The sequence below is a fragment of the Garra rufa genome, chromosome 3 (assembly GCF_049309525.1).
Source record: "Garra rufa chromosome 3, GarRuf1.0, whole genome shotgun sequence".
Lineage (NCBI taxonomy): Eukaryota > Metazoa > Chordata > Actinopteri > Cypriniformes > Cyprinidae > Garra > Garra rufa.
In genome coordinates, this window is record NC_133363.1 from 26,365,009 (window position 1) to 26,389,720 (window position 24,712).

Consider the following 24,712-nt stretch of genomic DNA (forward strand, 5'->3'; position numbering starts at 1 on the left):
CCGCTGCGATACACACTGTTTCTCTAAAAAGAGCAAAGCGTCTTTTTAAAGATGCCTTCATACGGCTCGTGCAGATGCCAATGGTGACTCTGAGGACTTGCCTTGCCTTCTTCACTGAGACTGCTCCCCCGCCCGCCGCGGTGTAGCGCCGTAAAAAGCGCCGTGCCCAGCGGGCCCCGGACACTTCCCCCAGCCGACAAAGCTCGCCGGTTCGCCCGCCTGCTTCATCGACCTCGTCAGCCTCTGTTCCGGACGTAAAGCGGCCGCTGTCTGCCACCGCTTCCATCGACGCCGCTGACGAGGGGGGCCATGAAGGAGGAAGAGGTTTCTGATTCTGATTTCCGTTTCCCGCCAAAGCAGGAACGCGCATGCTGCTCAGAAGAGGCGATAGCAGCCCACTTATGTCTGCCCTCCGCTGGACGGCGTGCTAACTCGGCCCTCCCCTCTAAAGCTTGCCGTCAGACGTCAAACCTGCTTCGCCGCGCTTTCGCCGCCGCCTAGCCGCGTCAGCGCTGCGTAACATGGTCTCTCACCGTTGCTGAGAGGCACCCGTGGTTAACGCTTTCTGACGTTTTTCTCGTCTGGCCGCCGCCCCGCCAGACGCGGCCCGCGGCCCAGGATTGAGTTGAAACCTGAGCCTCCGAAATCGTCCTAGCACAACTGGGAAAACGACGGTGTACGAGTCCCGCTGTTGCCGGACCCCCACCAAAGTTATTCGCTCGTCCAGTTCCAGGAAATGTGACTGTTCCAGTGTTTTCTGCAGCCAACAAACCGGCTCCGTCGCCCGTTTGCCTGCACACAAAAGTCGTTCCCACGGCTACACAGATAAACCCCCAATAAAGTGTATTGTCTGGTGTCCCGGCCACGGCCGATGGTGTTTCATGTGTCGTAAGAATGCCCACTAACCAGTGCTCATCTCTAACGTTACACACAAGCACAGCGCACATAAAATCGACACAGATCGATTGCGCTTCACAACCGGCCACGGCCGATGGTGTTTCACGTGTAAGAATGCCCACTGCAGTGCTCATCTCTACACACAAGCACAGCGCACTTAAAATCGACACAGATCGATTGCGCTTCACAACCGGCCACGGCCGATGGTGTTTCACGTGTAAGAATGCCCACTGCAGTGCTCATCTCTACACACAAGCACAACGCACTTAAAATCGACACAGATCGATTGCGCTTCACAACCGGCCACGGCCGATGGTGTTTCACGTGTAAGAATGCCCACTGCAGTGCTCATCTCTACACACAAGCACAGCGCACTTAAAATCGACACAGATCGATTGCGCTTCACAACCGGCCACGGCCGATGGTGTTTCACGTGTAAGAATGCCCACTAGCAGTGCTCATCTCTACACACAAGCACAGCGCACATAAAATCGACTCAGATCGATTGCGCTTCACACGTGGTAACTATGCCCGCTTCACAGTGGCCACAGACACCACATTATGCACGTCAAACGGTTTCTGTGAAAACGAAACCAAAAGTGCATTCGCTCTACGCAGGCGAACGTTGTTTGGAGTGTGTTAAATGTGCCCGCTGCCCCACAGCCACATCCACACACAGACATAATAGTTCCCGCTATCAGCGTGCCCCATGCCTCAAATATCACGAGCACGTTTTGCATGAAATCAGCGTGCATTCGCTCCATGCAAGCGAACGATGTTTGGAGTGTGTTAAATGTGACTGTTCCAGTGTTTGCTGCAGCCAACAAGCCGGTTCTGTCGCCCGCTTGCCTGCACACAAAGGTTGTTTTCACGGCTACCCAGATAAACCCCCAATAGAGTGTATTTTCTGGAGTCCCGGCCACGGCCGATGGTGTTTCACGTGTAGTCAAAAATGCCCACTCCTCCAGTGCTCATTTCTACACACAAGCACAACCTGTCATACAGACCCTGCGAACATAAAATCGGCTCAGATCGATTGCGCTTCACAGTGCCCACAGACATCACATTATGCACGTCAAAAGGTTTCTGTACAAACGAAACTAACGTGTATGCAGGCGAACGGTGTTTGCAGTGTGTTAAATGTGCCTGTTGCGACACAACCACATACACACACAGACATAATAGTTCCCGCTATCAGCGTGCCCCACGCCCCGAATGTCACGAGCACGTCTCTGGTGCCACAGCATACCGAAACCACTCCGTTAATGAAAGAACGGAGCGCGCTTCGTATTCAGCCTCTAGCTATTCATGCAAACGCATTGGAAAAGCTTCCAGGGGTCTCGAAATGGGTGCTGGACATTATAAAAGGAGGCTATTCGCTACAGTTTCACCGACGTCCGCGCCGCTATACAGCGCGCGTCGAGACCACAATGCAGACAGAAGCAGCACACCTGCTTCGAGCCGAAGTGGCGAAACTATTGAGCAAAGGGGTCATAGAGCCCCTTTCTCAAGCTCAAAGCGAAGGGAGGCTGTACAGCAGATATTTCCTGGTACCGAAAAAAGACGGGGGTCACAGACCCATATTAGATCTAAGGCAACTGAACAAAGCGTTGGTGAAGCGTCGGTTCAGGATGCTCACGACCAGAAAAATCCTCGCGCAAGTTCGCCAAGGAGACTGGTTCGTGTCAGTGGATCTGAAAGACGCGTATTTTCAAATACAGATAGCGTCACGTCACAGGCGATCTTTGAGACTCGCCTTCGAGGGCCAGGCATATCAGTACACAGTCCTGCCGTTCGGTTTGTCCCAGGCACCCCGTACATTACGAAGTGCATGGACTCAGCGCTCGTTCCTCTCAGACTGAAAGGCGTGCGCATACTGAACTATTTGGACGATTGGCTGATTCTAGCGCAGTCTCGCTCAGTGCTTGTACAGCATACGACCATGTTACTCGATCACCTCGAGAATTTGGGTCTCAGAGTCAATTGGGCGAAGAGCTCACTATCCCCCAGTCAGAAAACTTCCTTCCTGGGCACAGAATTGGACTCGCTGTCAATGATAGCGCGGCTGTCATCACAGCGCGCAGCAGACATTCAGCGCACAGCGGGCTCGTTCCGCTGCGGCGCGTCTGTCCCGCTCAAAAAATTTCAGAAAATGCTGGTCTCATGGCCTCAGCGTCATCAGTTCTGCAGCTGGGTCTGCTATGTATGCGCCCACTGCAGTTCTGGCTGAAAGCGCGCGTCCCGCGTCAAGCGTGGGCGCCCGGTCGGCTTCGTATCACGGTCAATCAGTAATGTGTCACAGCCCTGAATCCGTGGAGAGCAATCGACTGGTACCAGTTAGGTGTAAGCCTGGGGACTTCCTCGAGAATAAAAGTGGTGTCTACGGACGCGTCCACCTCGGGATGGGGGGCTCTGCTCGAGGGTAGACCGTCTTTTGGCCAGTGGTCAGAACGGGAAAAGCTCCTGCATATCAACTGCCTCGAAATGTTGGCAGTACAGAACGCGCTGATGCGCTTCTGTCCCCAAATAAAAGGAAACCATGTATTAGTCCGCTCGGACAACATGTCAGTGGTTTCCTATATAAATCGCCAGGGCGGTCTCAGGTCCAAAAACCTATACAGACTTGCAGAACGCCGCCTGGTATGGGCTCAGCGCAACCTGCGCTCGCTGAAAGCAGCGCATGTGCCGGGGCTTCTAAACATAGGGCCAGACAGACTGTCCAGGAACAATGTTCCAGCAGGCGAATGGTCTCTACACCCACAGACAGTACAACTACTGTGGAAGAAATTCGGCAGAGCGGAAGTAGACCTGTTTGCGTCTCCGAACAACGCTCACTGTCTGGAATTTTGCTCAAAAAGCAGAGACGCGCTGGCCCACGAATGGCCCCGCCGTCATCTCTATGCTTTTCCCCCCGTCTCTCTCCTACCTCAGGTGATAGAGAGGGTCAGCGAAAAAGGATGTTCAATACTGCTGATAACGCCGTTTTGGGAAAACCAGCCCTGGTTCCCAGCGCTGATGCAGCTGACGAGCACTGTCCCGTGGCCGATACCAGTGAGGAGAGTCCTTCTCTCTCAGGCCAGCGGCTCGATTTGGCATCCTCACCCAGAGCTGTGGTCCCTTCATGTCTGGGCCACCAGCGAATATATGATGAACTCCCTAAAGGAGTATTAAACACGACCACGCAGGCTAGAGCCCCGTCTACGAGACGGCTCTATTCCTCAAAATGGTCAGTGTTTTCGGGCTGGTGCGCAGCTCGCGGCTCGTCACCCACTAACTGTGGTGTGATGGAGGTGCTTTCCTTTCTACAAGAGCTGCTGGACAAGGGCAGAACCCCGTCCACGCTCAAAGTCTATGTGGCGGCCATAACAGCGTTCTCGAGCACAACGCTAGGTCAGTCAATAGGAAGGAACGATTTAGTTATTCGCTTCCTGAGGGGAGCTAGAAGACTAAATCCCCCCAGACCTCCCACAGTCCCCGTATGGGACCTTTCTGTGGTACTAGAGGCCATGAAAGGTGGACCATTCGAGCCTCTGCAGACTATTGATTTGAAATACCTGTCTCTTAAGACCGTGTTTCTGCTGGCTCTCGCTTCAGTGAAGCGCATAGGGGATTTGCACGCACTCTCTGTGAGCGCGACGTGCATGGAATTTGGACCTAATGACTCTAAAGTCATACTCAAACACAAACATGGTTACGTTCCAAAATCACTCAACACACCGTTTAGGGCACAGGTCATCGCGCTGTCAGCCCTACCGGTCAATGATGAGGAAACGGACGCGAGCCTCCTATGCCCAGTCAGGGCATTACGAGCTTACGTGTCTCGCTCGTCTGCTTTTAGACAGACAGAGCAGCTTTTTGTTTCGTTTTACGGGCGTCCCAAGGGACTGGCCGCGTCGAAACAGAGCTTATCCAGATGGATAGTTGATGCTATTGCGTTGGCATATGCTTCCAAGGGAATGCAGTGCCCGCTAGGTGTCAGAGCACATTCCACGAGGGGCGTGGCCTCATCGTGGGCGTGGTCGAGTGGGATTGCCTTGCAAGATATTTGTACGGCGGCGGGCTGGGCCTCTCCGTCTACATTTATAAGGTTTTACAACCTGGAGGTTCCCGCCTTACAGGCCAGATTGCTGTCAGTCTAGATGTTCAGTGTTGTCTGACCTGATGTTATCAGCTCGGAATGCTGCGTCTACTGAGCACAGCTCTAGGGTCGACAGTGAAAGTGATAGCACAAGATGTGTCTGAGCAAACTGTGTGAAGACCCTTATTTTTACGTCAGCTCAGGCCGTAACCCCGCCCTGTATGTACGTTTACTTAGCGTCTGAGTGACGCTGCACTATGTGGAAGAGTGCGGCATTGCCCCTCCCTCTTCCCCGGACTCCCTGTGAGTTCCATAGGTGATTATGAACTGTATGAACCCCGGGCTTTCGCCCTTGGGTCTTTGGTGTCAGATCTCACGATGCACGGCGTTTTACACTGGGTCCCCTAGCGTAAGATACTTCTTACGCAGTACTCGTTCCCTCTTGTAAGAGAACGTACTCGGTTACTAACGTAACCTCGGTTCTCTCTAGAGAGGGAACGAGTACTGCGTATCTTGCCGTGCATGCGCACGCTCTGGTTGCTTTGATGATGAAAAACCAGATAATAGCTGCCTATGAGCGATATTTATAGGTCTAGACCACGCCCTTTTAGGCGGGAAGCTACGAAAAGGGCGCGAAGCGACGCAAAGGGCGCGAAATGCCCCCATTGGATCTGGCGTCGCGTCAGGCCTCGCTCTAATAGGCTGCTGCAGTTGCCGCAGAGCAGCCAATAGGCGCGCAAGCTGTTTCGCCTATGTCTGTATGCTGCTGCAACGCGCTTTACATTATTTCAAAATTAAGGATAATTTTTGGCTTCAATATCTCGCAGAAAAGGATTTTCCCCTAGCGTAAGATACTTCTTACGCAGTACTCGTTCCCTCTCTAGAGAGAACCGAGGTTACGTTAGTAACCGAGTACGTTTTCTCAAATGAAACGGTAAAAGTGACACTCACAGCAGTTTGGGAGATTGAGTTTATTTGTTCATGTGAGATGAAAATGCCAAAAATTACCAGGAGCGTCACGTGTGTTTCAGTATGCGTGTAGTAAAAGCTCGTCTCCGCATACATACAGCTAGGCAAACGGAACATATCGGATTCATATTAAAACGGTCTTTTTGCATTTCAGTTTTCACAGACACTAGTCCATATCGCGATTTGAATTAAGTGACTGACCAACATTTGATTTATGAATCCAAAAAACGACGAATTTACGTGGCATTTCGCTATAGTAGATTCGTTTTTTTATGAATGGAGGACGACGCGATCCCGTCTGTGTTTTGGCGGAGGAGACTTAAACGCGCGACCATACAGTCTTCGGTATACATCCGCGTTAAACTATCAAGGTGAAAGTCATCATAGCTTGCGTAGTTTAGACCCAGCTCCCAACCCAAATTTGAGAATAGATTAACGGCGATATTTTTTTTATCGCGCGATAAGAGTTAAACGTTAACGCAGCACGTTAACGCCGATAACGGCCCACCACTAATTTGAACCCTTTCCAACAATGAATTTACGATTTTGAGATCCATATTTTTACACTGGGGACACTGATACAACTATTACAGAAGGTTCAAATGATACTGATGCCGAGCAAGGGGTGTAAACTTTTAAACAGAATGAAGTGTTTTTTCATTTAGTACTGCCCTTCAGAAGCTGAAGAAGATACTTAGATGTAAACAGCGAGCAGTTTAACTGGTCAGTGCAAACAAGGGACTATCAAACTATCAAATCAAAAAAAAATGTGGATAATTTAGGTAACAACATAGTAGTAAGAATCAAGTGTATGTAAACTTTTGAACAGGGTCTTTTTTTCTTGTGGACTATATGTAAACATTTTATGTGAAATATCATATTCAGGTCAGTACTAAATAAAAAATTACATGCATTTTGTATTATTTCTTATTTTTGCTAAAACCATTTTGCAGAAGGTGTATGTAAACTTTTAACCTCAACTTTATTTTCTTCTCTGAAACAGAAAAGAAGATATTTTGAAAAAAGTCTCAGTCATTTGTTGTCAATGCAATTAAAGTCAGTGGTTACCAATATTTTTCAAAATATCTTCATTTTTGATTGAGCTATCCTGAAATACACAATTCACAGTTCAAGATGAAAACGATTAATATTTTCTGCCATCTCTTCTCTCCTTTAGGTAATTCCTCTTTGTCAGCTTCCACGCTGGTGACAGTGCACATTCTGGATGTAAACGACAACAGCCCAGTTTTGGTGGGCGATTACTCCTGGAAGTACCTGTGCACCCCTCGCTGGCAGGATCAGGCTCTGGTTCTGGCCTCTCGGGACAGCGATGGGCCACAACATGGAGGAAGGCTCAACTTCTCCCTCCGCAGTGACGCCACAGTCCGCCGCAACTGGAAGCTCACTCCTATTAATGGTTTGTCTATTCCTTTACCCACTTCCAGCCGTGTTGAATAATACTGGGGCTGAATGTGAAGTGACAAATCTTCCCAATTGCCCAAGAACTACCTGACCCGTCTTTAAACATCTATTTGTCTGTCAGTCCTTTCAAAAATACATGTCAGACGATCTTCACTCATTCTCTTATTGTGCCCAAACCTTCTATAATCACAGTAGCGCTGACATGCGCGGTTACGTTGACCTCTTCTATCACTGACGTCAATGTGGATAAAGTTAGACATTTGAAAAGAAAAAAAAGCTGTTCTGTGGCTGTAACATCCATGCAGTCAGTTGAGACGTCATCCGAACTGGATGTAATGCTTTCCACCTGCTGAATCACACACACACTGCAGGTCTGGGGAAAAGAGCGTACTGACAAAGAAGGAAATTGCCATCCATGTCTAGTGTCTTCGGACGAATCTGTCTTGGATGTAATAAGCATAATGGTTCTCTTCCTGATAGCTTTAGGCATCATTAATGTGCCAAGCTCATGTCGGTGTGCAGGTTGACTTAGTTGTGGCGTCTGAGTCACGGACCAGAATAAAATTGATTTTGATTCTGTTGTTCACTCTTTCTCTTTCACACTCAATTTTTTCTTCTCGGCCTCTGTCTCAGTATTTCTCTTTTTTTTCCCTTGTTGTTAATGGATGAAAAGGTCCCCTCTAGTGACATGGGGTAATTATGTTGCCTTTAATTTATATGATCTCACAGCTGGGGCCGGTTGGTTGAGAGGCTAAAAGTGTACTTCCATTGACTTTTCATCTAATTGATCTTTAGACATCCAACAGTGAGCTGCTTTTTTCCACACTTACCTCTCTCTCTTTCTTTTTTACTTGTTTGGCTTTACATGCTCTTTACATGCATGAAAGCGTGCTGAGAATGATGGTGAGGGATGACGTAGTCTGGTGTCTGTAGGTCTCGATTTATATTTCACCCTGAACACGTCTTTGCTTGACACACGCACATCCTCTTTAAAGGATAACTATTGCCAAAATGCAACCTGGGCTGTTTTTTTTTACTGTAAACGAGACAAACTTATATCTAAAAGCATAATTACGACAAACAAGCCGTTTTTGAGATTGACCGTGATTTCGTTTTGTGGTCAATGGCCGGTGAATGGGAATACTGGGGGCATAAATTTGAGCGCATCAAAATCGATATTTTTACAACACTAAAAAGGCTCGACACACCATGAAACTTTGCTTGAAGTATCGCCTGGGTCTCTACACATGAACTCCAGCATTGAGAACATTGTTTGTGTACACACAGTTTACTAAAAAGAAAGTTTTTGAACAACTCACTTACACTGTTTGGGTTTCCGCTCGCAGCCATCTTGCCAGTCAAGAAGTGTCGATCTCCGAATGCGAATGAATGGACTCCATAGGACGAAATATTAGGCTTATATGAGGCTCTTTTTACAACTAGAAGGTTAATATTGTTTTTCACTTGCGACAAAACCACGAATTAGCCGTGCATTTATATGGAAATATGCTTTAGGAGCTATCCATCCTCGCATTCGGAGATCGACACCTCTTGACTGGCAAGACGGCCGCGAGCGGAAACTCAAACAGTGAAAGTGAGTTGTTCAAAACCTTTCTTTTTAGTAAACTCTGTGTACACAAACAATGTTCTCAATGCTGGAGTTCATGTGTAGAGACCCAGGCGATACTTTGAGCAAAGTTTCATGGTGTGTCGAGCCTTCTTAGTGTTGTAAAAATATCGATTTTGATGCGCTCAAAGTTATGCCCCTAGAACTCACATTCACCGGCCACTGACCACAAAACGAAATCACGGTCAATCTCAAAAACGGCTCGTTCGTCGTAATTATGCTTTTAGATATAAGTTTGTATCGTTTACAGTAAAAAAAAAAAAACAGCCCAGGTTGCATTTTGGCAATAGTTATCCTTTAATGTCTGACGGCGTTCAATTCCTGAATTTAAAGTTTGAATTAAGGATAAAAAAAGATTCAAAATTACAAATGAGGCTTGCCTTTTTAGTTCGCTTCATTAATAAGGTGTACACTGAATTTGATCTTTTAAAATGACAGTTTAAATTTGTTTTTCATGTTAAGATTTTTAGGATGTCCAACCGTTTTAGTGATTGAAATACTGGCAGGTGCTGCATATGGATTACACGTGCACAAAACAATTATTTTGAAAGGTGATCTAAATATTCTTGGCTTGCAAGAGATGGAAAATATACACACTTGTGCTACAGTTTTCCTGGTCTCCATGACTGAAAACTGTGGATAGGCCTGACAGATAGTTGTACTGTCAATATTGTGTAGACTTAATTATACATTTCTTTAAGTGGTTCCACCAGAAAGTTTTTGTTGTGGAGGCCATGGGCAACATATTGGTCACCTCTGACAAGAGTGATACCCTGTGAGAGATATTCCTGTACTAGTTTAGTACTGGTGACCCATTTAGTCCGCTGTTGACTAGCACATTAAAGGACTCTAGTGTCAAAGGACACTACTGGGGTTTCTTGGACCCCTGATAAGAGTGAGCAGAGACTGATAACAGCCCCTTGTTTACTGGACTGAGTTCTTGCTTCTGCGTCACACTGTGTCACAAATTCTGATTGGGCTCAGTGAGGAGTTTTTCCATAAGATTTACTCCACAGCAGCACTGCTTGACTTAATGTTGTGTCACCTAATTATTTGTATTTTTTATGTCAAGAATAAATATTTTATCTCACATTAATAACTAGAGAAAATAAATTTTGCATGGACAAACTTTGATGCTGGCTTGACAAAATCCTCTTCTAAAATTTTGAACTTTGATGGTTATATAGAATGATAGCATGATTTAGCATGTTGATAGCGTGTTTTTGTAACACGTAACTAAATTGATGCTAACATATTTTAGCACATTGCCAGTGTTGGGAAGGTTACTTAGGAAATGTAATAGGTTACAAATTACAAGTAACCCTATTTAAAATGTTGTAAAAAGTGTAACTGCACTTTTAGTCAAAAGTTTTTTAACAGTAAGATTTTCAATGTTTTCAAAGTTTCTTTTGCTCACCAAGCCTGCATGTATTTGATCCAAATTAGAGTAAAAACAGTAAAAATTTGAAATATTTTTACTATTTAAAATAGCTGCTTTTTGTTTTAATATATTTTAAAATGTTATTTTTTTTCCTGTGATCAAAGCTAAATTTAGTGTCATATGATCATTCTGAAATTATTCTAATATGCTGATTTGCTGTTCAAGAAACATTTTTTATTATTGTTAATATTTAATATGATACAAAAGTGTGTGTTACAAAAGATTTCTATTTCAGCTAAATGCTGTTTTTCTGAACTTTCTATTCATCAAACAAACCTGAAAAAATTCTACTCAATTGTTTCCAACATAAAAATAATAAATATTTATTGAGCAGCAAATCAGAATATTAGAATGATTTCTGAAGGATCATGTGACTGGAGTAACAATGCTTTTAAAATATATTCAAATAGAAAACAGATATTTTAAATAGCAAACATATTTCAAATTGTACTGTTTTTGCTGTACTTTGGATCAAATAAATTCAAGAAAATTAGAAAGCCAGAAATTATTCATACCCCTGGCAAATTCTGACTTAAAATTACTTTTATTCAACCAGCTTTTTTTTTTTTTTTTTTTTTTTTTTTTGACCGAAAAAGACACAGGCTTCTTCCAAAAGATAATAAGATGATGTTCAAGAGGCATCATTGTGGAAAAAACTATTTCTCAGCTTTAATTTACATTTGAACAAAAAGTGGCATGTCCAAAATTATTCATACCTTTTGCAAACTGTTACAGTCTTTGGGAAAATCCAAAGTTCTATACCATTCCAAATAGTCCAAGCTGTTCTAAAGCATCCTTATTACCCTGATTTATTGGGAACAGCTGTTTTAATCAACTCAACAGGTGAAAAACAGAAGACGTTCCGCACTGTGAAAAATCTCAGAGGATGTGGTCGGAAGCCAAAAGTGACACCTGTGCTAGACAGGGGGATAGTGAGAGAAGTAAAAAAGAATCCAAGGATCACCACCAAGGCCATCCTCAAGGCAGACAGTCCAACGGACACTGCACACCGCTGGGTTCCACAGGACACCACTTCTCCAGATAAGACACACAAAAGCCTTAAATCCAATTGAGAATCTGTGGAGGGAGCTAAAGATCAGGGTGATGGCAAGGAGACCCTTCAACCTGAAAGAGTTGGAGCTCATCGCTAAAGATGAATGGGCAAAAATACCAGTGGAGACATGCAAAAAGCTGGTCAGCAATTATAGGAAGCGTTTGAAAAAAAGTGTTTTTCTAGTGATTATTGAGAAGGGTATGAATAATTTTGGACATGCCACTTTTTGTTTAAATGAAATTAAAAGATGAGTATCATTTTTTTTTTTCCACAATAATGCCTCTTGTACATCATCTTATTATCTTTTGGGAGAAGCCTGTGTCATTTCCAGTCAAAAAAACTTGCTGGTTGAATAAAAGTAACTTTAAATCAGAATTTGCCAGGGGTATGAATAATTTCGGGCTTGACTGTACATAAACCCAAATAAGAATTAAAACTAATCTGTCAACTGAAAATATTCAGATATAACCCCCTTTGTAATCGTTAACATTTTGTACATTGTAATATTTTTTTGTCAATAACTGTAACAGATTACAGTTATTTTGTAATTGAATTACGAAATTCCATGTAACTATTTACTCCCCAACATTGCAGAGCCAACATAATAACTGGCATAAGCAATAACATTATTCTTTCTGACTAATATTTCATAGAAATGTAAGCTGGGATGTCATTGTTTCCATAGACACACACACCAACCTGTCTTTGAATGTTCCGTACCTGCCTCCAGAGGTTTACATCGTACCCTTTACCATCTCAGACAGCAGCTCTCCTCCCAGAAGCACGTTCATCAATCTGCCAGGTAACGCGCACGGACTAAAACAGAACTGAATGAATAAAAACAGAGCAAGACAGAGAAAGAAACCATGTACGTCATTCAATTACATTCATACACTGCATTCACTAGCTGTCTGAACACAATGTTTAATGGGCTCACTGGAGACTGTTCATTGGAGGTCACAAATGACATTTTTAAATTTAGACGCAATTAAGCCACATTTACGTTCACGTCATTGCTGTTAGTAAAACTGTACAAATAAGCTTAATGACTGTTCAGTCAGAGGATATTTGTTTTAAAAAACAATTTAACGCAAATGAAGTCAGTAACTGTAATAATGGAGTCTTGATTTTCTGATAAAGCTTACTAATGTAAGGCTGTGAGAATAGGTGAGATTTTTTTTTTTTGCCCTTCTTTTACATATTCTCAAAGTGGATATATGCAGTTGAAGATATAAGCGAGGAATTATCTTAGCCAATATGGGGGGTCTTTGCGTCAGAACGGCTGAGAACCAATGCTGTGTATTTTTGTGTCTGCTTGGTCACGCATTCACATTCATTGGTTTAATAGATTCTCCCTTGAAACATCCTGTTCACACAGTCTCCAGTGATGCATGGCATGGCCACAGGTGCATGACTCCTCTCTCTCCCTGTCACGGTCTCATCTTGTCTGACTCTCATGCTACTTCCCATGAGACCTCACAGATGCAATCACCCTCACCTAGTGCTCCATAAATATGTCCTATTTTCCTGTGTGCCACCATTGCCCCTCTAATGCATTTAAAAAGAGCTCAATGGTCGTTGTTTCTCTGACAGTGACGGTTTGCCCATGCAACGTGAGAGGGAACTGCAGAACGGCACCAAAACAGCTTCAGGGCATGCCCACTATTCAGTCTACAGTGGGCATCCTGCTCGGGACTCTGGGAGTTATAGGTGAGACGTTCACAGCTCATTCAGAACATCCTGAAATTATTTCAAACGGAAGTGGATAATACAATTTGCAGTTCCTGCAATCACATTTTATGTTCTTGTTTACAGGCGTTATACTGATTGTTATATTTGTGAGACTGTCCTACCAGAATTCAACACCACCAAACAAAGGCTGCCAGGAACGAGTTCCACTTAAAGTGTCTCTCTAACTTCTGAGGCCATTCGGTCACTACCGTCTTGAAAGTCAACTCTTTGGGGGATTTTTCCGTTTAAAGTCCAGTTTGCTAACTTTTGATACAATAGGTTTTTGGTTTTAGTGAAAAGTAACATATTAGACTATATATATATATATAGATAGATAGATAGATTATTAGCACTGTGAAGAATTCAGACTTTTCTCTACATGTGATATTTCTGTGTTATTTATTTGTTTTTAAGCTATGTAGTTCCTTTATTGCAATCATAGTTTATAATAATTAGTGGTGATTAAAAATATGGGCTAAATCAGTTAATTCTTTCCTCTCTGAGTTGTGTGATCAATGAACTGAAATAAAGACAATCATAAAACAACATGTTTGTGTTGATTTTCTTCTGTTTATTTTGCGTTCTTTTCTAATTACTATTTTATTTTGCCACCTTGCTTACTAATTAATCCCACCTAGGGATGTGCTTGAATCTGAATACTGTGTTCTGAACCCCTAGGGAGCACCTAAAGAGAATAAATATGAGATGGGAGGAAAAATATAGAGTGTTTTCACAACACATCATCACTTGGCCATATTCGCAGCACTGAACATAAACAATGACACTGAACCGAACAAAACTTGCATATTTTGCTGATTATTGCTGCTGAAAATGGTCAATTATTGTCATGTTTTGGGATGGGAGGAAAAATATAGAGTGCTTTCACAACGCGTCATCAATTGGCCATATTGGCGACGCTGAAAATAAACAATGCCACTAAACCGAACAACAACCTTTTATTGTTTATTGTTTATACTGATTATTGCTGCTGAATATGGTGTACTAATTGGTCGGACTGGGAAAAACATTTGTAGTACTACAGACTGCCAAAAGTTGCAACAAATTAATGAGAAGAGTACAAAAAACTGTCTGAGGAACAAATGGTGTTTGTGGTTGGCCAGACTGAACCAGGATTTCCAGGGCAAGAATCTTGACAACATTTGTGTTTGTTCTTATCATTTCTGGTCAGTTAGGTGAAATATTAGGCTAATGTCTTAATTAATACTGCTCGTATATATCTTTACCACCTATTAACTTTATTTTGTCAAAATATGGCCCTTTCCTGCTAACTAAGACCTTCTCTATATGATTTAGCAGCTTCCACAGGTTTTCTCTGTGGTCGCCAATATGATGCGCATCAGCAACAGAATCATGATGAAAGTGCAAACTCTCTATATAGGCTATTTTAAAGCTTTCTCTGGCATTTATATAGTTGGATAAGGAATTGTTATTAATACATGGGACAGTGAAATCGCTTTTGAATGCGCCATTTATTTTTACTTTCACTTTCGAGATTAACGATCATGCATACTCTGTGTATACTATAGGCGGCAGTACTTGTTACTTTTTTACAAGATTTCTCAGGATCAGCAAATCATCGCCATTGTCCTCAATCATCTATCTTTACTCTGTTTATGTGGTAAGTGAAATTTCATGTACTGTAATGTAACAGGCTATGCTAGCAAGCCTGTTAGTTGCTCCATAGAATGCGTTATTCGTTTTTGCCTTTTCAAATAGAGTGTTTTCATTATGTGTCATCAATCAAACATGCTGGCGGCACTGAACGTAAATGGTGCCACTGAAATATTTATATTTAGCATATTTAGCTGATTATTGCTGCTGAAAATGGTCAGTTTTTGTCATGTTTTGGCCTGTACTATTCGGTCAGACCGGGAAAACATCTGAACAGACTACCAAAAGTTATAACAAATCTTAATTATTACTGTTCATACGTAACTTTACCACCTACACTCTTAAAAATAAAGGTGCTTTAAAAGGTTCTTCACAGCAATGCCATAGAAGAACCATTTTTGGTTCCAGAAAGAACCATTCAGTCCAAAAGTTCTTTAAGGAACCGTCTCTTTCTTACCTTTTTATAATATGAAGAACCTTCTTTCGCCACAAAGAAACTTTTGTGAAATAGAAAGGTTCTTCAGATGTTTAAGGTTCTTAAGGAACCATTTAAACAAAAAAGGTTCTTCTATGTGTAATGAAATTAGGTGACCGACAGCCGGATTTGCCTATCAGCGATCAGTATCCTCAATATAAAGTCTGATTGGTTGCTGCCCGGGGTGCGTCACGTCCGATTTTCCCCTTTGTGCCCGTGTTTACGGTGGTCACAGATTTATAGTGTCGTTTTGTCCGGCCGTTGGTGTGTTTTTGGCGCTGCTCTAGTGGATTTAGTGGCTGTTCACCCCTCAGGTATGATTTCCTGTACCCCATTGTGCTATCGGTGGGCTGATTAATAGACCTGTGCCTGTACATTTTCTGTTTGGTGTGATACCTTGACGGATTCTCCCTCTCGTTCTCTCGTTTCATCTAGTTTTTATATTGTATGTACTGTTGCTTCGCGCTGCAAACGTTCTTACAATCCTACGGTCCTCCTGTGCGTACTGTTGTGCAGACGCCGCCATCACCGTTAATGAAAGGGGACTGTTCGTCTGGGTTTTTTTTTACGGTGCTTAGTGCCTTCTTTGTGTGTGCGACTGTGTGTCAGCATGGAGAATACGACGATCTCAGTTTGAGAGAATAACTCCTCTTTCTTTTGTGACTTACGTTTTTCTTTTGTTTATACTGTTGTAATTGTTTTTGTTTTATTATATATACACACGAATATATCGTTTATGCTGTTTTGTTTGTATGTTATTTTTCCTTTATTAATGCAACTTGATTTGTATACTAGTTACATCTGCCTCCAAGTTGCTTTGTAATTTCATTTCAATTTATTTGATTCTTCTAAACGTTTTCTTTCAGTTTGTAGTAGTATTTCTACTCATTTTTGTCTGGAGTTGCTTTAACAGTTATCATTTTCTATTGTATGTTGAGTTAAATATTTAATTGTGATTGTTATAGTTTATTCATTTATTTTTGGTTTATTGCAGGAGCTGGGGTCCCACGGGTGAACGGATCTTCCTCCTTATGGTGGTGGTTCTTCTTTATTGCGTGCTGTGTACCACTTCGAGTGTGTGGTAGTGTGATCTGAGTGCACCTTGGTGTGTGTGTGCGTGGAAGTGTGCTCTTGTAAAACCAGACTCCATTTTGTTTCCTGCCGTTGGGAGCCTCAGCCCTGCTGGTATTTATTTCATTTTTGTTTTCATATTTAAAGCTGATTTGGTGTTACTACCCACATTCATTATTTTTGTAATTTCCTTTCATTTAAAGTGGAATCTCCTGCTGTTCCGCTGACGTTTTATTGTCTATTTCAAAACATTCTTGTATTAATAAAAGTTTGTATTTTTATACTGCACCCACGTCTTCTGTTCACTTATATGAGGGAAACGAACCTGTGTGCTTAATTTACTTCATTGTTGGGTTTTGAGTATTGTTCCCTAGAATTAATTCCTAGGGTGGCGTAGTCGGACTTCTTTACTGGTAAAAGGTTAGTTTTCAAATTGTACCGCTCCGTCACATTCTGGCGTAGTCGGCAGGGTTCCCTCTTATTTAGTGCAGAGACGTGGGTTTTGTTTTCATTTGAGTATTTGTTCTGCTCTTTTTCTTTTGTGTCTTTTTGTTAGGAACCAGACAGCAGCTTTCCCTTTCTGTGGTGCACCGGCACGAGTTAAATTCAGTTTACATTTTGTGGTAAGTGCTAGTGCATTTGCAATTATGGAGGATGAAATGCGTGAGTTAAGAGATTTGGTAGCTCAATTAAAGTCGGATAACGAACGACTGAGACAAGAGCAAGTGACCGTTGCACAGCCGGGCCCATCTAATGTTTCTATTCCTGCAGTTGCAGATCCCCCACTCGTTGGTGCTGATACGTCGGCAGCGGAGCGGTTTGTTTTTGTTCCTCGAGATCGTAAGTGTCCAAAGTTTAGTGGTCGGTCGGGCATTAGCATCGACGAGTGGGTGGAGGAGGCTCAGGCTTGTATGCGGCTCCGTCGTCTGTCTACAGCTGATCAGGCATTTTTCTTGGTTGATCATCTGGAGGGAGAGGCGAAGGAAGAAATTCGTTATCGATCAGTGAACGAGAGGGAGGATCCGAAACAAATTATTCGAGTGTTGCGTGAATTATATGGGTGTACAAAGTCTTATGTAGCGCTTCAAGAGTCGTTCTTTTCCAGAAGACAACAGGATGGGGAAACTTTGGTAGAGTTTTCTTTGGCCCTGATGAGTCTTCTGGAAAAAGTTAAAAATCAATCACCTCATGGCATCCCTAATGGCGAAATTTTGATAAGAGACCAGTTTGTCGAATACGTTAATGATTGTGCTCTTCGACGTGAACTGAAGCAGTTAGTGCGTCGTCAGCCTACTGTCACATTATTTGATGTTCGAAGCGAAGCCCTTCGTTGGGAAAGAGAGGGTATGCCTGGGGGGGTACGTGGTCGAAGTCAGTCTGTTCCATCCGCTTATGGAATTCAATATGGGGTACAGGGACATCAACGCATTAATAGTAGTAGTAGCAGTGGTGGTTCAGCAATGTCAGAAATGAGTGAGCTTCGGGACATGCTTCGGAAGCAGCAGCAACAATTAAATCAGTTAACTCAAAGTATGGCTCAGCTTCAAAATCCCCAGTTACATCCGCGATCATCTAGGGCTAATTTAATTTGCAGAAGGTGTCAGAAACCTGGCCATTTTGCTAGAGATTGCGACGGGGAGCGGATGCCTGTCCGCCCACCGCCGGCCCGTGTAAATTCGGCTTTAATGAGGGGTGAGCAGTCATCATCCATGCAGCCGTCGGAAAACTAGTTCCCACTGAGTTGCAGGGCCGCAACTTGGTTGGGAAAAGGATAGGCTCCAATGTTACTGGTATCGATTTTATGTCACGTTTTATGTCGTCTTGTCCACAGCTCGTTGTATCTATGGGTGGGGTTCGGGTACCTTGCCTGGTGGACACTGGTTCAATGGTGTCCACCATAACAGAGAGTTGCTTCATGACAAATTTTGGGTCGTGGGGTCAGGAGCAGCTTAGATCGTGTAATTGGCTACAGCTTCAAGCTGCAAACGGCCTTGCAATTCCCTATGTTGGCTATTTGGAATTGGACGTGGAGCTCTGTGGGCGAGTAGTTGTAGGCTGTGGCGTGTTAATTGTCAGAGATCCTCCTGGTGGTATGTGTGCACAAGTTCCTGGGGTGTTAGGTATGAACATCCTTAGCCGCTGCTACCGGGAGCTCTTTGGCCAACATGGTACAGCTCTTTTCGATTTACCAGTGGTGTCACAGGCCCCTAGTTTTGTTTTTCAGGCATTACAACATTGCCACCAGGTTGACGCTCAGCCAGCTGTGGGTGGTGGGGGGCGAGTCAAAGTGCGTGGACGTCGGGCGTGTCGCATCACGGGTGGCACCATGAAGTTTGTTGCTGCAACCTGCTCTACGCAATATTCGAGTGGTACTGTATTGTTTGAACCACCTACTTCTGGTCTACCGGCAGGTTTGTTGGCCACCTCCGCTCTTCTGAGGGTGGACAGTGGTACCGTCTACGTGCCAATAATAAATGTTGGTACCAGGGACGTGGTGTTGTATGCTAGCACTATTATTGGCACTGTGAACCAGGTCGATGTGGTTAGTTTACCCCCAGAAGTTGCGGAAGTTAAGACCGTCACAGCTAAGGTGAGTGCACAGTTTGGGCAGGTTTCTCCTACGGTACAGGAACAGATAGCCGGGTTAGATCTATCAGTGTTGTCAGAAGAAGAACAGGGTAAGGTTAGAGCATTGTTGGTGAAATATTTACCCGTTTTCTCCACACACGAAGGGGATTTGGGATGCACAAACCTGATATCCCACGATATCCCCTTGTTGGATGACATCCCTGTCAGGCAGCGGTTCAGGCGCATTCCTCCGTCAGAGTATGAGGTGGTAAAGGCACATATCAATCAGTTATTAGAAACCCAGGTAATAAGAGAGAGCTGCAGTCCTTATGCTTCACCCATTGTGTTGGTCAAAAAGAAGGACGGTAGTCTACGAATGTGTGTAGACTACCGTCGCTTAAATTTAAAAACTAGGAAGGATGCGTTCCCTTTACCACGTATTGAGGAGACTTTGGATTCGCTGGCTGGGGCCCGTTGGTTTTCTACCATGGACCTGGCCAGCGGGTACAACCAAGTGCCTGTAGCTGAGGGGGACAAACCCAAGACTGCTTTCTGCACCCCATTTGGCCTCTTTGAGTGGAACAGAATGCCGTTTGGGTTATGCAACGCCCCAAGCACTTTCCAACGTTTGATGGAACGGTTGTTTGGGGACCAGCAGTGCCAGTCCCTCCTCTTATATCTTGACGATATCATTGTCTTTTCCTCCTCAATAGACCAACACCTTGCTCGGATGGAGGTTGTCTTGAGCCGCTTGCAGCGAGAAGGCCTGAAGGCCAAACTGTCTAAGTGTGCCTTCTTTCAAAAGGAAGTCCACTATTTGGGGCATGTCATCTCTTCCGAGGGTGTTTCTACTGACCCAGGTAAAGTAGAGGCAGTTGCACAGTGGCCTCAGCCTACTAATGTTTCAGAGTTGCGCTCCTTTTTGGGGTTTGCTAGCTACTACCGGCGCTTTGTGGAGGGGTTTGCCAAGTTGGCTGCCCCTCTTCACAGGTTGGTGGCTCAGCTGGCAAACCCAAAACACTTAAAGCGCAGTGCTCAGGAGTTTGCTGAAGCCTGGTCTGCGGAATGTCAGTGTGGCTTTGAGGGGTTGAGGGGTAAATTGACCACAGCCCCAGTGCTTGCCTATGCTGACTTCTCACTACCGTTTATCTTAGAGGTAGATGCCAGTCATGGGGGACTAGGGGCAGTCCTTTCACAGGAGCAGCAAGGTAAGGTGCGCCCAATAGCATATGGCAGTCGCAGTCTTAGGCCCACTGAGCGCAACACATCTAACTACAGTTCTATGAAACTGGAGTTTTTAGCGCTCAAGTGGGCCATGACTGAAAAATTTAGGGAGTACTTGCTGGGCCATAAATGTGTGGTATTTACTGATAACAACCCCCTTAGCTACCTGACTTCCGCAAAATTGGGTGCCATGGAGCAGCGTTGGGCTGCCCAAGTAGCAGCGTTCGACTTTGAGATCAAATATAGGTCAGGGAAAAGCAATCGGAATGCTGATGCCTTGTCACGACAACTTTTTGGGTACAGGAGAAGTGCAAGAGCTGTGTCCAGGTGTGGCTGTTCCTGTGGCATTACAGCAAGCTGCTAGAGTTGGACAGGTGGCCCAGGTAAATCGTGTTACATCATTTCCTTGTTCCTCTATTAGTGACATGGGTGCTCAGCAGATAGCAGACCCTGTTATAGGAGAGTTGTTGGTGTTTTGGAGGCGCAAGCTGCCCCCAACTCCTGAAGAGCGTAAGAAACTCTCAAAGTCGGCAGTTATTCTGCTTCGGCAGTGGGACCGCCTGGTTGAGACTGATGGGGTGCTCTATCGGCGTGTGTTTCGCCCAGACGGTGGCGAGGAGGTCTTCCAGGTGTTATTGCCAGCAGTCATGAAACACGAAGTTCTGACCCAGCTTCACCAACAGCATGGGCACCAGGGGGTGGAGCGTACATCCCAGCTCGTGCGGCAGCGATGCTACTGGTCTGGGATGTCCGCCGATATTGCCCGCTGGTGCCAGGAGTGCGAGCGGTGCCAGTGTGCTAAAGGTGTCCCCACTGCCCCTCGTAGTTTTATGGGACACTTGTTGGCTGCCCGTCCTAATGAAATTTTGGCATTGGACTTCACTGTGCTAGAGCCCTCAAGGTCCGGGCATGAGAACGTGTTGGTCATGACTGATATTTTTACAAAATACACCTTGGCAGTACCCACTAGAGACCAACGGGCAGAGACTGTAGCTCAGGTTCTGGTGGTAGAGTGGTTTTGTAAATTTGGCGTGCCAGGTCGTATCCACTCTGACCAAGGCCGTAATTTCGAGTCCACTCTCATCCAGCAACTTTGCAGTTTGTATGGAGTCGAGAAGTCACGGACCACCCCATATCACCCGGCCGGAAACGGTCAATGCGAACGCTTCAATAGGACGTTGCATGACTTGTTGCGCACTTTGCCGCTTGCTAAAAAGGGTGATTGGCCGTTCTGTCTCCCCCAGGCACTGTTCGCCTATAACACTACCCCTCATCAGTCAACTGGGGAATCTCCGCATTTTTTAATGTTTGGGCAGGAGCCCAGACTTCCTGTTGATTTCCTGTTGGGCAGGGTTCAAGAGCCATTGGCTGGCAGTGTTCATAGGTGGATTCTGGAGCAGCAGGGTCGGTTGCAAGTTGCTTTCGAGGGTGCCCGTGAACGGTTGGGTGCCGCAGCCGATAGGCGAAAGGCCCGGCATGACCTGCAGGTAAAGGAAGCACCACTGAAGGAGGGTCAGCTGGTATACCTCCGCGAGTATAGCGTGAGGGGTAGACACAAAATCCAGGACCTGTGGAGCTCAGTGGTGTACCAGGTCTTGAGGGCGCCTAAGGAGAGTGGGCCGGTTTACACCATCGCACCCACCACAGACTTGGGTAAAGTAAAGCATGTGCACCGATCTCTGCTGAAGGCTTTGATTGGCCAGAATCCATCTCCTGAGTTGCCTGACCCTTTGGTCATTGAGTCTCTGCAACCTCTAGAAGAGGAGCATGATGAGGAGGAGGATTTGTTTGTCCTGGTGCCAGAGACACCACAAGATAGAGGTAGGTTGCGGCCACAGGATGCTGTTGTTTCTTCTGTCCCTCAGACATCTGGTGGTGCGCTATCTGTAGAAGCCTGTAGAGTAACAGATGGTCCTGAGGTGGAAGTGGGCTTGCTGCCAGTTGCATTGCCTCCCAATTCATTGGAGGTTGTTGAGAATGTAGTGAGAAGAACTGGGAGGAGAACTGCAGGTCACCACTCTAACATGCACCACCTCCCTCGAGCAGTAGGTGCTGGTTCAGTGTCTAGCATAATTGGAAGTACAGTTGGTACCCTGTTTCGGCCTTGGAACTGAGTTTTGGGTGGGCTGCCATTTAGATCACCGTCGGGGCGACGTTGCAGAAACTGGGGGTGGAATGTAATGAAATTAGGTGACCGACAGCCGGATTTGCCTATCAGCGATCAGTATCCTCAATATAAAGTCTGATTGGTTGCTGCCCGGGGTGCGTCACGTCCGATTTTCCCCTTTGTGCCCGTGTTTACGGTGGTCACAGGTAAGCGCGTTCTGCTGTAACAGGCTGTACTTTTAAAACTAGTTGGTCTTTTAAAGCGTTTCTTTTGTAGATTTATAGTGTCGTTTTGTCCGGCCGTTGGTGTGTTTTTGGCGCTGCTCTAGTGGATTTAGTGGCTGTTCACCCCTCAGGTATGTGTATATGCATCTGTATAATCTCATTGTGTTAGCGTTGATGTGCTGTTAACACTGCTGCATGCTGACTAGGTATGATTTCCTGTACCCCATTGTGCTATCGGTGGGCTGATTAATAGACCTGTGCCTGTACATTTTCTGTTTGGTGTGATACCTTGACGGTAAGTGTTTTAAATCTAATTATAATTCGTGTAGGAAAAGTATTATGATTAGTAATGTTTCTCGTTGTTTTTTTATAGGATTCTCCTTCTCGTTCTCTCGTTTCATCTAGTTTTTATATTGTATGTACTGTTGCTTCGCGCTGCAAACGTTCTTACAATCCTACGGTCCTCCTGTGCGTACTGTTGTGCAGACGCCGCCATCACCGTTAATGAAAGGGGACTGTTCGTCTGGGTTTTTTTACGGTGCTTAGTGCCTTCTTTGTGTGTGCGACTGTGTGTCAGCATGGAGAATACGACGATCTCAGTTTGAGAGAATAACTCCTCTTTCTTTTGTGACTTACGTTTTTCTTTTGTTTATACTGTTGTAATTGTTTTTGTTTTATTATATATACACACGAATATATCGTTTATGCTGTTTTGTTTGTATGTTATTTTTCCTTTATTAATGCAACTTGATTTGTATACTAGTTACATCTGCCTCCAAGTTGCTTTGTAATTTCATTTCAATTTATTTGATTCTTCTAAACGTTTTCTTTCAGTTTGTAGTAGTATTTCTACTCATTTTTGTCTGGAGTTGCTTTAACAGTTATCATTTTCTATTGTATGTTGAGTTAAATATTTAATTGTGATTGTTATAGTTTATTCATTTATTTTTGGTTTATTGCAGGAGCTGGGGTCCCACGGGTGAACGGATCTTCCTCCTTATGGTGGTGGTTCTTCTTTATTGCGTGCTGTGTACCACTTCGAGTGTGTGGTAGTGTGATCTGAGTGCACCTTGGTGTGTGTGTGCGTGGAAGTGTGCTCTTGTAAAACCAGACTCCATTTTGTTTCCTGCCGTTGGGAGCCTCAGCCCTGCTGGTATTTATTTCATTTTTGTTTTCATATTTAAAGCTGATTTGGTGTTACTACCCACATTCATTATTTTTGTAATTTCCTTTCATTTAAAGTGGAATCTCCTGCTGTTCCGCTGACGTTTTATTGTCTATTTCAAAACATTCTTGTATTAATAAAAGTTTGTATTTTTATACTGCACCCACGTCTTCTGTTCACTTATATGAGGGAAACGAACCTGTGTGCTTAATTTACTTCATTGTTGGGTTTTGAGTATTGTTCCCTAGAATTAATTCCTAGGGTGGCGTAGTCGGACTTCTTTACTGGTAAAAGGTTAGTTTTCAAATTGTACCGCTCCGTCACATATGGCATCGTGAAGCACCTTTATTTCTAGGAGTGTATTAACTTTAGTTTGTCAAAATATTACACACTTTCCTGCTTACTAAGCCCTCTATATGATTTAACAGCTTCCACACATTTCTTCCATGGTTTAGACAGCATAAATTAGCAGAACAACAAATTCAATAGTACATTTACATCCAGTATTTACATCAAGTATTGCCAATATGGCCGCGCATCTGGGTAACTGACCAAATCGTGATGTAATGCAAACCATCAATATAGATTCACTCTTGTTTGTGTTACGGAAGCAGACTGACAAAGAAGGTAAGTGATAATAAACCAGTTTATTTTCACAGCAGAGCAGATGAAGGAAGATGACATGCACAAATGGGTAAGTATAACAGTTCTGTAGAAGTTCTTGAAGGATATCCATAATCTGATGATTATATTTTCCCTTTTTGCAGGAATGACCGGAGGATGAAGTGGATTCGCTGAATGAGTCTCTGTAGACTTACGGCACACACACCGCTGAATGGATCCAGGAGAGATGAAAGACTTACGACACACACACCCCGTTGAGTCGAGTGGATGGAGCTGCACAGACTGAAATGGAACAGAGCAGAGGTAAGTAGCAACAGGTAGGTAAGTTTGAGATCTCGCAGAGAGAAGCACAATGAGTCAATGAATGAACAATGAACGAGCCCGGACCATGAGAGGTGCGTGG

The 24,712-nt window shown here is 44.3% G+C and overlaps 1 protein-coding gene across 1 annotated transcript in view; it reads left to right on the plus strand.

The window, feature by feature from the left end:
- Nucleotides 1–13,404, plus strand: part of cdh16 (cadherin 16, KSP-cadherin) — a 55,384-nt gene extending 41,980 nt beyond the window's left edge. The window contains exons 14-17 of the mRNA XM_073835842.1: nt 7,122–7,361; nt 12,174–12,290; nt 13,082–13,198; nt 13,304–13,404. Coding sequence (XP_073691943.1) covers nt 7,122–7,361; nt 12,174–12,290; nt 13,082–13,198; nt 13,304–13,404 — 575 coding nt within the window. The remainder of the gene's footprint in view (nt 1–7,121; nt 7,362–12,173; nt 12,291–13,081; nt 13,199–13,303) is intronic.
- The last annotated feature ends 11,308 nt before the right edge of the window (nt 13,405–24,712 follow it).